The following is a 17,036-nucleotide window of genomic DNA, read 5'->3' as shown; positions in this document are numbered from 1 at the left end:
GTATCTGACTTTTTGTCATATTTCAACTAAAAGCAATAATGTCTACTTAATTGGCATGCCAGAAGTGCTTAAATATTACCGCATTATTTAAAAAACAAAAACCCGAGATTTTGATCTTTATCATAAAAAAAACCCTTGCCATATTTCACTGGAAACCCGTGGCATAATAGCAAGGGAAGTAACTCAGTTATGCTAAAAACAAGGCATATAACTCGTATTTATAATTGTTAACACACAATCTATTTTTAAAAAATAGCAATAGTTAAATGCGTTTTGTTTTGTTTGTTTTTTTGTTTTTTTTGTCCCAAAAATGTTTTCTAAAATAAGTTTTTCTACCTTATCGTTTTTCGTAATTTTTGGATATATTCCTTACTTTAACATTACAATTAAATAGAGACCATTGGTTTGCCTTGAAATTCAATATTAAAAATTCCGAATTTCTCTATTATAATGTAGCTGCACCTTTCTTTTTTAAAATATAGAAATGGGTGTGCTAATTATTGCCCTATGGCAAGCTAACCGAATTTGATAGCACGAAAATAGTGTGAATGTTTGCGAGTATTTTTAAATATTCCAGACAAGTAACTGCTGTAAATTGGGGAGAAGGTAGAAAAGCGCTACAGTAAAAAAAAATAAATGAATAAATAAAAATTAATTACAATTAATTATAAATCAGGAAACTAATGTGTCACTCGGAAGAGTGCATACTTCCTGTGATGAATTTACTTTAATAATGATTGTCCCTATCCAGCATTGCTCAGGAATCTGCCATATTTTTATTAACTAGCGGGTGTACCCAGGTGTTTAGGTGGTGAAGTAAGGATCCACAGGTGGAGGGGTCAAAACAACAGTAGCGAGGTTGCCCAGGTGTATGTAGGTGATGTATTAAGGAACCCCGGGGTGGGGGCGTTTTTTTTTGTTTTTTTTTTTTACATGGGGGTCATCACTTATTAAGGCCAGGAGGCCACTCAGGGATAACGGTTATTGCATGTACAGTAATCAATATGATAGTATTGTAGTAATCATTAGTATTGGAGATTTGATAAAGTGTCTTACTTAAGGGGGCAGTTTGTCAGGAATTTGTTTATGATAGATTTGAAGACATCCAAGTTGTAGTCAGGTGGGAAACGGGCGAACGGAACAGAGTTCCACAATCGTGCACTTCTGAGAAAGAAGCTCTGCTCATGGAATCTACGTTTGGATTTAGACACAGATAAAGAGGGAGGGGAAAATTATTGACGGTAGTTTCAGCCAGACGGGTGTTTCTCGTGAAAGATTGGCGAAGGGGGACGAGAGATTGGAGCTCAGATGAGCACTTGCCATGGAAATAACGATAAAACAAAGGCTCGCAACGTCTCTTCTGTGGGAGAGAGGCTGCAAGGGAAGAGAAAAGGGCATCCCCTACTAAGCCACGAAGTCTATTTTGTACTCTGTCAAGGCAGGATAGGCTGTTTTTAGCAGCTCCTTCCCAGATGTGGCAGCAGTACTCCATCCTTGGACGTACTTGGCTTTTTTACAGATAGAGAATTGCATCAGTAGTGAGATATCTTCTGGAGCGGTAGAAGGATCCCACCATTTTCCCAGCAACAGATTTGATGTACGTTAAAAAGTGGTAGTAGGGAGGGCGGGGGAATCAAAACAACAGTAGGCAGATGTTAAAAAAAAAAAAAAGAAAGTTGTAGTAGGTAGGCTTGAACCCGCAACATGAAAGAGGAAAAAAAAAGGTAAAAAAAGAAAACGTGATGTTTTTATCCCCCAACCAGAAGTTCGGAATGTTGAATTTAAGCTTAGTCAATCCAACCGATACAATGACTTGCAAAAATGGTGACACAAAAACAACTAATAAAGATGAGACTAATAGTCCGAAATAAAAATAAAATTAACATAAAAATGCTCATCTCAAAATAAAAAATTCCAATTAAGGAATAATATATATATATACCAATCGGTACGGACCCGACTATGGAAGATCAGATAATAAATAAATGTGGATTTATAAGATCAAAGAATCCAACTTTGATCGCCCTTCGGGGCCCGTGGCGCAGTTGATAGAGACGTTGAATCTCTACGGTTCCAGATGAACATTGTCTGAAGATAGCGGTTTCAATCCCACCCAAAGCGTGCCAGAGGTAATTGGTCAAAAATGTGGTGAGACGACAACAACTACGGATGGCAGTGATGGCTGAGAATGCAGTTAGGAGATTCGAAGTTCCTATCCGTCGCGGTTACCACCTGACGAAGGCCAGAGGAAGTTGGCCGAAACGTTGTGAACCAATAAAAACAAACAAACAACAACTAATAAAGATGAGACTAATAGTCCGAAATAAAAATAAAATTAACATAAAAATGCTCATCTCAAAATAAAAAATTCCAATTAAGGAATAATATATATATATATACAAAAACCGTAGTTTATCAGAGCTTCACATGTAGCCACTGGAATGATCTTCCACTCTCAATTACGACGCTGCAGAGCTGGCGGATATTTGGAACTTTGCGCACCTCCACCTTCTGCTTGATATATATATATATATATATATATATATATATATATATATATATATATATATATATATATTCAAAAATGTCTTGTCAAGAGCAATCATAAAAAGATGGAAATTCTACATGTAATTACTAACGAAAGATTACACGATTCCTGACTACAATTGAAATAAACACAGACCCTAAATAGATGATCATGGATAAAGTTTGAATAAAGAGAAGTGAATACAATTTACAACGAAAAAATGTCATAATGGTCATAAAGATGAAAGCAAGCAAATACAGATATTAGATAAGTAGAGATGGAACGATTTTAGGATATTTACATAAAAGACTCGTGTTATATAAGCATAATGACATTTTACCGATTTTGTTGGCAAATACAAGAATTAAATAATGAAATAAATTCCACCAATTACAAACGTAAGGAGTTTTGTCGTTTATAAAATTTAATAAGTATAAGGTTTGAATAAATAATAGCAGTAGAAAACTGCCCAGTTGAGAGTGAAGGAATTAATGTTTTTGGCCAATTTTTCAATATTTGTTGTCCGAGATGTCGAACTTCAAAACGATACTGATCTCATCAGGATCCGTCCTGTCTGTCAAAAGATTTTTGACATACATGCGTACATGCATACATACATTCACACAAACTGACAACTGAGATTTATATTATAGATTTTGAATCGATCGGATGTTTGCTCATTTTTATTTTTTTACTAGCAGGGGTACCCGGCGTTGCCCGAGTGTTTGTTTCCGGGACGGGGACGGGGGGGGGGGTTTAAAAAATGTTATGGTAGGTAAGTAGGAAGGATCAAACCCGGAGTCATGAGTAAAAGTAGGAAAATAAAGTGTGAAAAAAAACATCTGCAACGTTAACAGTTCGGCCACCAAGAAAAGTCCATTCCAGTTGTTTAGGAAAAAAAAAAAAAAAAAAACCGACTACGGTAGGTCGGCGCGAACGTGAAAATATAATGTGAATTGTCCAGCACGCTAACCACTACGCCACAGAGCACTGCAGCTTAGTTTAGTGATTTTAAATAACTTCTCATGAAAGAACTACGAAGCCAAACCGGTGTTCTCTTCTCAACTGTTCCTTGTGAACGATCCCCAAACGGTGTTAAGTGGTGGCAGGGGGAGGAGGAATTTATTAGAGAGAAAATATTTTACCACTTCCATTGATCTTAACCGATTTTGGCCGTGACTTCTCAGCAGAAAAAGTATAGAAATCTAAGATTATCGAGGAATTTGAGAAATAATAAGCCTATAACACACCTCAGATATTGTTCTGCCGTTTGTGCATATTATATTTGCATGAAATATCTTGATTTTTAATCCTATTAATGTCGAAATCAGACGGGAAAAAATGAGTTCATTTTATTTATATAGAGATGGTAATCGCTCCAGACAAGACCTGAACCCACCTGATATAAAGAGCTATAATATAAAAGTAGTTCAAGATCAAAAACTACCCAGTGACGAGTGTTTGATGCATAGATTCAGACGACAGCAATTCTTCTCCCTTGGTCAGTAACATCACTCATGGAATGTGAGGGCTAAAGGATAACATAACGGAAGCAGGAGATATGGAGCTGCTGAAAGTATAGAACATAACTTAACCATCAGAAGTTGGTGATTGGACTTTAGATGAGTTGGTTTACGAACGAATCCATCCATGGCCTTGATCCTTCCACCACTCATCCATCCATCCCCATAGCCTTGATCCCCTGGAGGGGCATAGGCCATCCACAACTCTTGTAGATGCTTTTGGAGTGAGTTCTTTTTTCGGGGTGAGTGTGCTGGCCTCACGTCCAACCTTCCCAGAAGGTACATACAGTGCCTAGTCTTCCCAAATGGTCACCCATCTGGTATTAGCCAGGCTCAACATTGTTTAAGTTCGGTGATCTGGTGATTGTGCCATACAAGCATTAACTAAGACTGGAATAATTTTGCAATATGTTTCAAGATAGTTACCTAAACAAAAATGTGATGCTGGGTCTTCTATGAAGTGTCTTTTTTTCCTGGCATTATATTGTCATGTATTTTTCCTTTTAAGAAAAAGTTTATTTTTCTGAGGAGTTTAAGCACCAGAAACGATATTGATATAATAATATTGATTGTTTCTGCTTAACGAAACCGATCATGTTAATAAATTGGATCATAAAGATTGATAAAATTTATTGTAAAACTGATCTGGCAAGAACCGGTGTGCTAACGTGATTGTTCCGTATTTTACGAACAAAATAGCTTAGAAAATAGCAAAAATTAGATCAGTAGTAAGTGACTAGAAAGTGCTCACGTTGGATGGAGATGCTGTCAAATAAGCGTTAACTCGAGTACCGCTGTATAGTACTGAAATGTGACACAAAGCGGAAATTGCAATAATATGTTTATATCCGATAAGCATTAATTTTGAAGACGCCTCTATCTTATCAAGGAACCTACTGTTGATTTTATATGCTGGGCTCTTCTGCTCCTGTCAAAACAGACTTTTTTTTTTTTACACAGGCATCACCACATTATCAAGGCCAAGAGGCTACTCAAGGATAAGGGTTAAAGAGTGTACAGTAGAAATTGGACAATATAGTAATCATTAGTAATGAAAATTCGGTAAATTTGATAACTTATATGGAACGGCTCATCAAGAACTTATTTACGTTAGACTTGAACACAACCATATTGTAGTCAGCCGGAAAGCAGGAAAACGGAAGACAATTCCACAGGTGTGCAGTTCTAAGAAAGAAGCTTTGTTCATGGAATCTACGTTTAGGTTTAGGCACAGATAAAGAGTGGGGGGAATTATTGATAGTGTTTACAGCTAGACGAGTGTTTCTTGTGAAAGTTTGGCAAAGGGGGGGGACTATACACTGAAGCTCAGTCGAACACTTTCTATGAAAATAACGATACATCAGAGACAAACTCGCAACATCTCTTCTGTGAGATAGAGGTTGCAAGGAAGAGAAAAGGACATCTCCTACGAGGCTACGAAGTCTATTTTGAACTCTATCAAGGCAGGACAACTCCTTTCTAGCAGCTCCTGCCCAGATGTGGCAGACATGTGAGAGTTATATTATAGACTAGCCGGGGTGCCTGGCATTGCCCGGGTGGGGGGAGGGATAAATCTAAATAAAATGGAAACCTAAGAATAAGCGAAGTAATAATCCTGTTTAAATATTATATAAAAAAAAAAAAACGATGTTAAACTTCTTAGAAGAATCGGATAAACAAAAAAAAAAAAACAGCAAACGTGATGGCAAAAAAAATGAAAAAATCGAAAAAAAAAAAAAGTTATCTGATACCACGGATCGAACTTGTAATCTAAAGATAACAACGCTGCCACTTTGACGATTGTGCCATGACCGCGTGAGCGAATTTGTGTCGCTTTTTATAATATTTAAACTAATTCAAGGAAGAATGTCGTTTGCGCACTTGTATTTGGCTAGATTGTCATGAAGGAACGATTTTTTACTACCCCCTTCCTGTAGAAAAGTGTCCCGTTGAGGGTGAAGAAATTAATGTTTTTAGCCAATTTTTCGATATTTGTCGTCCGAAAGTTCGAGCTTCAAAATGAAACTGATCTCGTAAAAATCCGTCACCTGTGCAGAAAGTTTTTGCGAGACACACACACAAACACACACACTTTGCCTTTTATATATATAGACTAGCGAGGGGTACCCGGCGTTGCCCGGGTGTTTGTAGGTGTGTGTGAAAAAAAAAGCCTTGACGACGCGCAGTTGGAAAATAGCAAAGTGTGAAAAAAAAAACAGGTGCACGTTTTTGATTGACGTGATGGCGATAGCTATTCAGCAGTTAGCATTTTGTGCGGGACAGTTTTTAATGAGGTCAATAAATCGGTTTGTTTGTTTTTAAAAACCCGCTCCCTCGTCTCGAAATGAAAGCTACAGTCTTATATGACAAAGTCGACATTGATCAAACGTTACTTAGCTCTCTAGAGACCACTGGCTCTGGGCCTGTGATTAGAGTCGAGTTTCGCTTTTTGTTTATACCGAAAACCGAATGTAACGCGTGCCGATGCGGGAAATGTGGAATAATTAACGTTTGAAAGTCAATAAAATTAAATAGACAGGTGAGCTCCGTGGTTAACTGTGAGATATTACAATTTATAGATGATATAAAAAGTTTTCGAGGAAAAGCGTACATACATACATGATGATTGCAACGTCCTGTCAGACGAGTGCCAATCCCTCAGACATTTAAAATCCATGAGCCCAAATGTCTGAGGGAGTATCTATACAAATATGATGTTACAGAGTCTTAGCTTTGTACGACAGCTAAGTCTCTCTCTCGGTTCATAATGTTGAGATTCAGCAACAAGCAAGAGCAAGATAGCCAGCAACAAATTAAACTGCAGACCAGCTTAATGCGGGTAATGGTCTTCCGCTTTATTGTTTTTTAAATCAGAGATTTGCTTCTCCTAGAAAGGTTGCCTTCACCACGGCTTACGGGAGCCCTCTCCACCCCAATACACATATACACTCACACAAATATACACGGTGCTTGTTGGCCGTTGACCCAGAAAAAGAGTTCATTCGCCCTTTGGAAGGTCTTGTTTTTAATCCTTCAGGGAGACTAGCCGCCCTCCTCACCAAACAAGTCTGGTGGGGGAACCAGTTTAGTCGCCGGTGACCCGACCATGAGGCAGGTAGTACTGGGTTACATGGTACCAGTAGCACATGACATGACCTGACATACATACATACATACATACATGCATACATACATTTTCGCTTTTATATTTATAGATGTTAAATAAATCATTAATCAAATAACGACCATTCTGTTATAATTTGCCAATCTTTGCTAAAACCACATTATTGCAAATACCATTCTTTTATACTTGGTGTTTCATGTTTATGCAATCATCAGTATAGGGTTGACAATTCCTGCCGGTTTGAAGATTCAAATCCAGCTTTAAAGCCACATTTGACATCATTTTCTAAACCTCTACATCCGGGCCACAAAGCAATTCCCACGAGAATGAAGGGAATTAATTTAATTTAGATTTAATAGCTAATAAACCCTCAATTCAGGCACAGGCATTAGACAATCTAGAGTATTCAAACGATGGAATATGTTTGTTAAAAAGAACTGTCTTTTATGTATTGTCACTTAGTAAATGAACTATATTGAATGTATATACACTTACACACATAAAAGGAGCCGCTGTTTTGTTATACATAAACACTAGACACAAGCCATCTATCTATATAGATAATGGGCAAAGTGTGTGTGTGTGTGTGTGTGTGTGTTTGTATGTCTCGCAAAAACTTTCGACAGAGGTGACGGAACCTGACTAAACTGGTACCATTTTGAACCTCGAACCTTCGGACGACAAATATCGAAAAATTGGCCCAAAACATTAATTCCTTCACGCTAAACTCTGCCGTTTTGTATAAAGAGGGGTCGATTTTTGCGTTATAATTTTAGCAAGTCATCGTCTCCTTTTTGATTGACTACGCTTAATTCTGACGTTCGTGACTTCCGGTCGCGCCATGGAGACATTGACTAAGATGTCAGGGTTTTTTTTTTTTGTTTTTCCTCCTTTGCGTTACAGGTTCGAGACTGCCTGTCTACTACCACTTTTTTTTTTTGTTTACACTCCCCCCCCCATCCGGGGTTCCTTACTACACCAGCTACACACACCCGGGCAATGCCGGGAACCCCAGCTAGTGTGTGTGTGTGTGTGTGTGTGTGTGTGTGTGTCTATATATATATATATATATATATATATATATATGTAAAGAGCAAATAGTTAATAAAACATGTCAAAAAAACACTTTGAAAAAGAGTTAAAAACATATTTAATCTGAAAAGGAAACACTTGATAAGTGGATAGTCTTTAATCTGTGGAGTTTCGAAGAAATACTTTCCTTCTCATCAGAGGGTAGGAATTAGCAAAATGCGGGATCGGATTTTGCATACAAAAGTATTTGATGAAACTGCAAGTAAGTCAAAGATCTTACTTGATAACAAAAAGTGAAGCAGAGGAAATGTGATGAAGAAAATGGTGATTTCACGTGAATGGATAGTCTGGTGAAAGGTAATATTATTATAAACTCTATCTCCTATTTGGTTTTACCGAGCTTTTACATCTGGTTGAGATTACTTTATAAATATTAATTCTTTAATATTTATAATATACTTTAATTTTACCATCTTGGATCATTTTGGTATATTTAATTGTAATTTTTATTTTATATACATATATATATATGGGCAGACATTAGACAATCCAGAATGTTCGAATGACGGAAATCATGAACGTTGCATAGATACTAGTTGACTTCCTCTTAGTTTAGATATCCCAGACAGTGCTCATCCTTAAGTATTCTTAAAAGGGGGCTTTTTTTCTTTATTTATGCAAACATTATTAGTTACATATGCGCATACATGTTTCAGTTGTGATTTCTTTTGAAATGTCTTGACAAGCTTCTGGGACTGACCTTCACTCCTGATCTGAAATGGAACATATGCATCAAATCTGTTGCCAATATCGCTGGAAAAAAATGATTGGATCTTTGCACTGCGTCTGGGCAAGAAGCTGCTCAGTACTCCTATCCTGCCTTGATAGAGTTCAAAATCGACTTTGAAATCTAGTAGGCGATGCCCTTTTCTCTTCCTTGCAACCTCTTTCCCGCAGAAGAGACATTGCGATCCTGTCTTTGCTCTGTCATTATTTTCATGGCAAGTACTTGTCTGAGCTCCAATCTATTGCCCCCTCCTTGCCAAACTTTCACAAAAAGTACTTGCTTAGCTACAACCACCATCAAACTTTTCCCATTCCTCTTCTCCATGTCTAAATCTAAATGCAGATTCCATGAACAAAGTTTCTTTCCTAGAATTGCCCGCATTTCGAACTCTGTTCCATTGGCTTGCTTCTCAGCTGATGACAATATGGTAGCTTTCAAGTCTAATGTAAACAAGTTCTTGTTGAGCCATCAACTTGAATAATCCAAATTCTACCCAATCTGCGCCATTAATGATTACTAAGCTGCTACTTTACATTCATTAACCCTTATCCTCGAGTGGCTATCGAACCTTGGTAAGTGGTAAAAAAAAAAATTCAGCATCATTAGATTCATTTGCAGTTGAGGATAGTGGCTTCATGATGCTGGATTTGAAATGACTGATAGATAATGTGGAAACAGGTTTCAATTCTGACTAAAAAAAAAAAAAAATCAGCAAGGGGAATAAGACATTTTTTAATTGAAGTATATAAAGGGAGTTGTCTCCCTTTTCAACTGAAATTTTGCTTCTTTTTCTGTTTGAATTTTTAAAAAATGTGCAAAATGCCTTCACTGTATCCTGGACAACGCCGGAAGATATGACAGATTGCGCTTTATTTATTTATTCTTTTAATCCATTTACTTTTTTTTTTTTTTTTAATTTTATTTAATTTTTTAATCCATTTACTTTTTTTTTTTTTTTTTTTACTTATTTTAATTTTCAAATTTATTTATTTTTTTTTTTACTTATTTTAATTTTTTAATTTATTTATTTTTATTTTACTTATTTTTTTCTAGCAAATTATGATTTGTCATTGAGATTTGAAATTTTGTTCCGTTCCGCCCATTTTGAGTGTCCGATTCTTTTACAAAAGAGTAGAAACGCATTTTTTACAGACCAAATATATATATATATATATATATATATATATATATATATATATATATATATTCTTTTTCTGTCTGTCTGTTCCCCTTTACTCGGAAACTACTGGGCCGATTTGGTTTAAATTTTGTATGGACCTTTATGAGAAGGTGCAGCAAACTAAATATTATGGTATCTGTTTGATGCACAGATGATAAAAAAGATCTATCAACCTGCAAAGTTTTAAACTTTTTGTAAGTTTTGTTATTTTAGAATGTGTTTTGTTATTTTCTTATTGGTTCTTCCTCCGTCAAAAACAGCACGTTCTTTTTTTTTTTTTTTATAGGTGGTAATTAATTAAAAACAAACAAACAAACAAGTCTTACGGTACCACCAACCCAATGTCTGGGGGTGATTTCCAATTGGATTAGGATAAATTTTTTTTATTACCTTTTAATCCTAAAAATAACGCCCATTCCCACACACAAAAAAAAACAAAAATTTTTTTTTTTTTGATTGACAAAACTGGGTGAAAAGGAGGTGGAGACATTTTTTTGATTGACGAAACGTAGGCGTTATGAAAATTTTACAAAAAATTTTCACAATGTATATATTAATATGATAGCGTGTATGTTATTTTCTGTGTCACGCTTACATCCGAGTCTTTTAATTGTTATGTACTTCCATTTCTTGTCATAAATAATTTTACCAAGAATTCTTCATAAGTTTTGGTTTCGATTATAAATGATGGCACTTAAGTCATCTATTTTTTTTTTCATAAATAATTTTACCAAGAATTCTTAAGTAATCTTCTTTTTTTTTTTTTAAGAATTCTTCATAAGTTTTAGTTTCGATTATGGCTGAAGGAACTATATATAAGTTTTTATTTCGGTTTCGATTCAAGATAATGCACTCAAGTCGTATGAATATATTTATATTTTTGAAATCGCAACTTTATAATATATAAAAATCGATAAAACATTAACTTTATAATAATATATACGAAATCTGCAAAAATCAAAATATATTTAAGCGTATTTTACGACTTTGCTTTGTCGGGCGTTCATGCTAGCTTAGATAACCACTTTTGCAGTTTTAACAAAAGAGCTACAATAATATCAGAGCGTCTCCATTTACTGAACATCTACAGAATGCCAACATCAATATATTACATATGAATCAGTCTCCTGTGGAATTTCCACGGGTCCCACTAGCTAATTATTAATATGATTATGATTTTTGTTGTTGTTATTAATAGTAATGTACTAGTGGGACCTGTGTAATTTCCACGGGTCCTGCTAGTACATATTAAATATTGATTAATAAATATTCAAATTTCAAACAGATTTTAAGATGCATAATATGTACACAAAATTTGGTATGCTTGCAGTATTTGACTCGGATCCTTGGGATTTTCTGTCAATCATGGCTCTGGCTTGACCAGCAATCACCAGATTAAGCCCAGCATTGTTCAAATGTTGAAACACTAAGTCGTATCGAACCGAAATAAATGAATATCTTCCTGTCGAGGACCATGGTCATATCCAACTATTGGAAGGCCTATAACAAACCTTAACCTAACCCTAACCACGGTCGTATCCAACTATTGGAAGGCCTATAACAAACCCTAAACCTAATCCTAACCACGGTCGTATCCAACTATTGGAAGGCCTATAACAAACCCTAAACCTAATCCTAACCACGGTCGTATCCAACTATTGGAAGGCCTATAACAAACCCTAAACCTAATCCTAACCACGGTCATATCCAACTGTTGGAAGGCCTATAACAAAACCTAAACCTAACCCTAACCACGGTCATATCCAACTATTGGAAGGCCTATAACAAAACCTAAACCTAACCCTAACCACGGTCGTATCCAACTGTTGGAAGGCCTATAACAAAACCTAAACTTAACCCTAACCACGGTCGTATCCAACTGTTGGAAGGCCTATAACAAAACCTAAACTTAACCCTAACCACGGTCGTATCCAACTATTGGAAGGCCTATAACAAAACCTAACCCTAACCACGGTCATATCCAACTATTGGAAGGCCTATAACAAAACCTAACCCTAACCCTAACCACGGTCGTATCCAACTATTGGAAGGCCTATAGCAAAACCTAACCCTAACCCTAACCACGGTCGTATCCAACTATTGGAAGGCCTATAACAAAACCTAAACCTAACCCTAACCACGGTCATATCCAACTATTGGAAGGCATATAACAAATCCTAACTCTGACCTAACCTTACCATAACCATGGTCGTGAAAAAGAGGGAAAAAAAAACAAAAAAAAAAACGACCCATGCTCGGCAGAGAAAGAAAGTCAACGTCAAAGAAAATGGATGTGTAAAAAGTGAGGACGATAATGGACCAGCTGTCTGGTCGGAGGAAGAAGAAATACACGCCTGGTAGAATGAACATGTGGCTGTGAAAAACTAGAATAAAAACGTTTTGTTAAAAAAGATGCCGACCCAGATTTTATTTATTTATTCATTTCCAGTTTTTTAATGAATTATTAAAGTTTTATTTTAATAAATTATTAAAGTTTTATTTTAATAAATTATTAAAGTTTTATTTTAATAAATTATTAAAGTTTTATTTTAATAAATTATTAAAGTTTTATTTTAATAAATTATTAAAGTTTTATTTTAATAAATTATTAAAGTTTTATTTTAATAAATTATTAAAGTTTTATTTTGAATGAATTTGTAAAATAAAGTTTTATTTTGAATGAATTTGTAAAATAAAGTTTTATTTTGAATGAATTTGTAAAATAAAGTTTTATTTTTAATGAATTTGTAAAATAAAGTTTTATTTTTAATGAATTAGTAAAATAAAGTTTTATTTTTAATGAATTAGTAAAATAAAGATTTATTTTTACTGAATTAGTAAAATAAAGTTTTATTTTTAATGAATTTGTAAAGTAATGAGTAACGACTATGTACAAAATAAAGAAAACAAAAAAACTGATTGTTGTACTTTAATTTCAGCTCCATCAACTCGACTAACCATGTCGGACATTTTTGTTGCGATGCCGCCTGCGACGAAAGACAATTGTGTGATCTTTGGCAAGAATTCCAATCGTCCTGCGAAAGAAGTTCAAGAAGTGGTCTATTACCCAGCGGCGGATCACACACCTGGAACAACACTTCAGGTGAGTAGGGAGACCCTCTGAGATTTCGTAGAGTTTTTTTTTTTTCTTTGTTTTTTCATCTGGACCGAGGAAGGGGATTTCCTCAGCCCCCAAAGCCAACAGTGTCTAGGTTACTCTAGAGGAGGTAGCTTGTTCCATGTTGCCTAAGCTGTGCAAGAAATTCATACATCTGGAACAACAAGGTAAAAACCTTGAAGGTTTCATTTTTTTCTTTAACTTTTTTATTCCAAGAATTCTTCATCAAAAGAAGGTTAGAGTTACACGTTGACGGCAAAGTAGTGTTAGATTTCAGGATTGACGTACAACGATGGGGTTAAGATGGATGAACAATATTAACAATCTGCCCTCTCCCCCATTTTATCTCCAACACCCTTTCTTTATATTTTTATGCCTATCTCCCTCTATTCCGGTCTTTCTTGCTCTTATATAGTATAATCACATTGACTCACCAGTTCTCTTTAGAAAATTACTGAAGTTAAGCAACAGTGTTTTGTCAGTACCAGATGGGGAACTGTTTGAGAATACCAGGCACTTTATATAGAACTGCCATACCTCCCTGCAAAAACCTGACATCATCTTCCTAGATGGGCATATACATGTGACTGGGTATCACTTGTGAATTTGATATTCCCATGAAACTTCCTTCTTTAGAGGAAGCTGGTTCATATCTATATATATTTTTTTCTTTCATCCTCTCTCCTCCATAACATAAAATAAAAGAAATGACTACTGTCAAATTTTTCTTAGCTGGAAAAAATATTTTCAGAAAGAAACTAATGCAAAATAAAATATATTCATGCCAATAACATAATTGAAGGTAGAAAGAATAGGGTCGTTTTGAATTTAATATTGATATGTCAGATGAATTGCTATTTGAGTCTAACTGTGAAATTTCACCACGTCTAACTATACCTACCTAGCATTGCCCGGAATGCAGTGAAATCATTAAAAAAAATTTTTTTTTTTTTCTTTTTTCAAAAGAAAAAAATAGTTTCAAGGGAGACGATCCTTACCTTTAAAATACGAGTTATTATTATTACTATTTATTTATTTATTATTATTACCATACAAACTTGTGTATAAGTCGAATTTGTGTGAGACGATTTTAAGGTTATTTTTTTTTGGGGGGGGGAATGACTTATACGTAGGTAATGTTTTTAGAAATGTTGTTAGAGAATCACTTGGAGCTCTATTATAACATAGAAAACGCCATTTTGTTTGTGTACTCCGTACATTTTTTTTTTTTTTTTTACATAAGCTTCACCACTTATCAAGGCCGATAGGCCACTCAAGGATAAGGGTTAAAGAATGTACAGTAGAAATTAAAAAATAAACACTAAAAAGGAAATTATCTGTGCAAGAAAAAGTCATGAGACAGATCATTTAACTTGTCTAGAATCTACAGTCGACTTATTTATATAACTATTTATCAATAATTTAATGGCAACTATTTAATGAAACGATTTAATGGCACTTAATGCATGCGTTCACATTATTACAGTATATTCTGGATCGTGCAATGTACGCGTTTGTTATTATGGTAAGTGACATAAATTATGTCTAAAAACATTAACTGCGCCTGGAATCTACAGCATATCATAGATCAGAATATCTGATTAGCAACATTTGCGTTTGTTGCATGTACGTGTCCAACAGCTTGATTCATTATCAATTTATAATATGTCTTACAAAAAAAAATAAACACTAAAAAGGAAATTATCTGTGCAAGAAAAAGTCATGAGACAGATCATTTAACTTGTCTAGAATCTGCAGTCGACTTATACACAGGTAATACCTAAATGACACAATTTTTGGTCTTAAAATGCACATCGGCATAACAATAATACACAAGATCAACTTATATGGAAGTACATACGGTATACACTTTTAACAGGAATAACATTAGAATTTAAATGAAGTTGAACGTAACGTTTTATGAACGCTTATCCAAGTCTGTAAAATCTTGATTTACGAGCCTTCCTATGAGGCCAGTTTTTAGAGTAGGAAAACATCCAGCTCCCCTAAAAAGGGTCACTCTAAATTGGGACAAAAATAGAAAGTGTCTCCGTCTACAGTGATTTCTCCATCACTGACCTTGGACAGAATTGTTGGACAGAACAGATACTACACTTTTGCTTCAAGCCAAAAGACTACAGCTGCAGAGTCTAATGACAAAATTTTGATTTAGGGGCAGACATAAAAAAAGGCTAAAATAATGTTCCATAAAGCCATTTTGACAATTTTTTTTTTTGTTGTCTGACATAAGAAGGGTGGACTTGTAAATTCACCGTTCGTCTGTCCGCACTATTCTCAATAACAACGCCTTGGAATTTTTGCACAAACATTAAACATGAATGAATAAAAAAGTAACAACAGATTTTACAGAATTGACACTTTTGTGCTTATTAAAAAAAAATTGATGCCTTGGATTTTTATAAAACTTTCTGAAAAGTTGTAACTAACTGATTTCTATATAATTTTGTTTGTCTATACTTCATGATAACTCTTGGGTGTGCCCCAGGGGCTCTTTTAAGGCTAATAAATGTACTCCATTTTTGGGACTATTTTACCATATTTGTTGAAAATTTTCTGTGTATGTCTATTTAGCAGTTTTGCATGGTGCTGAACTCAAATTTAAATATGTTAAGGCTTTGGGGACTTTTGGGGCTAAATGGAGGTGGGGGGTGGGCAAATGATGGACTTAGTCATTTCTTTTTTTGCATGGTGCAGAACTCAAATTTACACATGTTAAGGCCTAAAACTGCACCGCTTATTCATTTTCACTAGAATTTAACATCCCCTGGGGACTGGGGGGGGGGGACAATTCGTTCACTGTGCACTCACGGGGGACCATGCATGCTTCACTTGTTATTTATTTTAGTTAACTAAAATTTTACAATATCTCAAAATGCAATGATGTCATTTTAGTGTTTAAATTATTTTTCTTTATCTTTTTTTTTTAACAGAAAAAAATAGTTTAAGTTTTTGCTTGAAAAAGAGTTATGGCGCTTGCTTTTCATTTATTTATTTATTGATTTTTTTATTTATTTTTTTATTTATTTCTTATTTTTATTTATTTTTATTTATTTATTTAAAAAAAAAAATTTTTTTTTTCTTTATTTATTTTTCTTTATTTATTTATTTATTCCATTTTAACCCAAAACAAGGCACAGTGCCACTTTGATGTATCGGGGACACAAGTTCCAGGGATACTATGCAGGGTGTTGAGCAGCAAGATGTCTATTCAAATTACACTTGAACTTCTGCATGTCCAGAGTCTAGCAGTTCTGCAGAAGAAACTATTAGAGTAGAAGGCCTTCTTACATCTAGGGATCTCTACTGTATGGTGGTGGGACTTTGCTGTTTGTCGGGGGGGGGGGTATTTACATCTAGGGAGTACAAGTGCTTGTAGTTCATCAGAGTATTCACCATTAAAATACTTGTAAAACAAACAGATGGATGCAACATTTCGGGACAGAGGTTGAAGCGTAGATGACAGTTCAGAACCTATCAGGTTGGCGACTCTTTCGAACTCTCTCCAGGAGTGAGACTAGTAGCATGTACACCAGCCCAAATGTGACAACAATACTCCATATATGGGCGAATGGTGGTCTTGTAGAGGTACAGGATACTTTCAGGTGTAAGTAACTTTGTGGCATGGTAGATATCCCACCTACCTTGCAGCGGCCTTGGCAATGTTCTCAATGTATGCGTTTCCAACTCCTATTCCTTTCTTTTTTTTTTTTTTTTTTTTATTAGT

At 35.1% G+C, this 17,036-nt stretch overlaps 1 protein-coding gene across 1 annotated transcript in view; it reads left to right on the top strand.

The window, feature by feature from the left end:
- The window catches only part of LOC145263226 (secernin-2-like), an 85,252-nt gene that overhangs the window by 19,048 nt on the left and 49,168 nt on the right, over positions 1–17,036 (top strand). The window contains exon 2 of the mRNA XM_080120311.1: positions 13,113–13,276. Coding sequence (XP_079976437.1) covers positions 13,133–13,276 — 144 coding nt within the window. The 5' untranslated portion in view covers positions 13,113–13,132. The remainder of the gene's footprint in view (positions 1–13,112; positions 13,277–17,036) is intronic.

This window comes from Euprymna scolopes, chromosome 38 (assembly GCF_053919585.1).
Source record: "Euprymna scolopes isolate OS-2025 chromosome 38, ASM5391958v1, whole genome shotgun sequence".
NCBI lineage: Eukaryota > Metazoa > Mollusca > Cephalopoda > Sepiida > Sepiolidae > Euprymna > Euprymna scolopes.
This window is presented reverse-complemented; position numbering and strand designations above follow the sequence as displayed.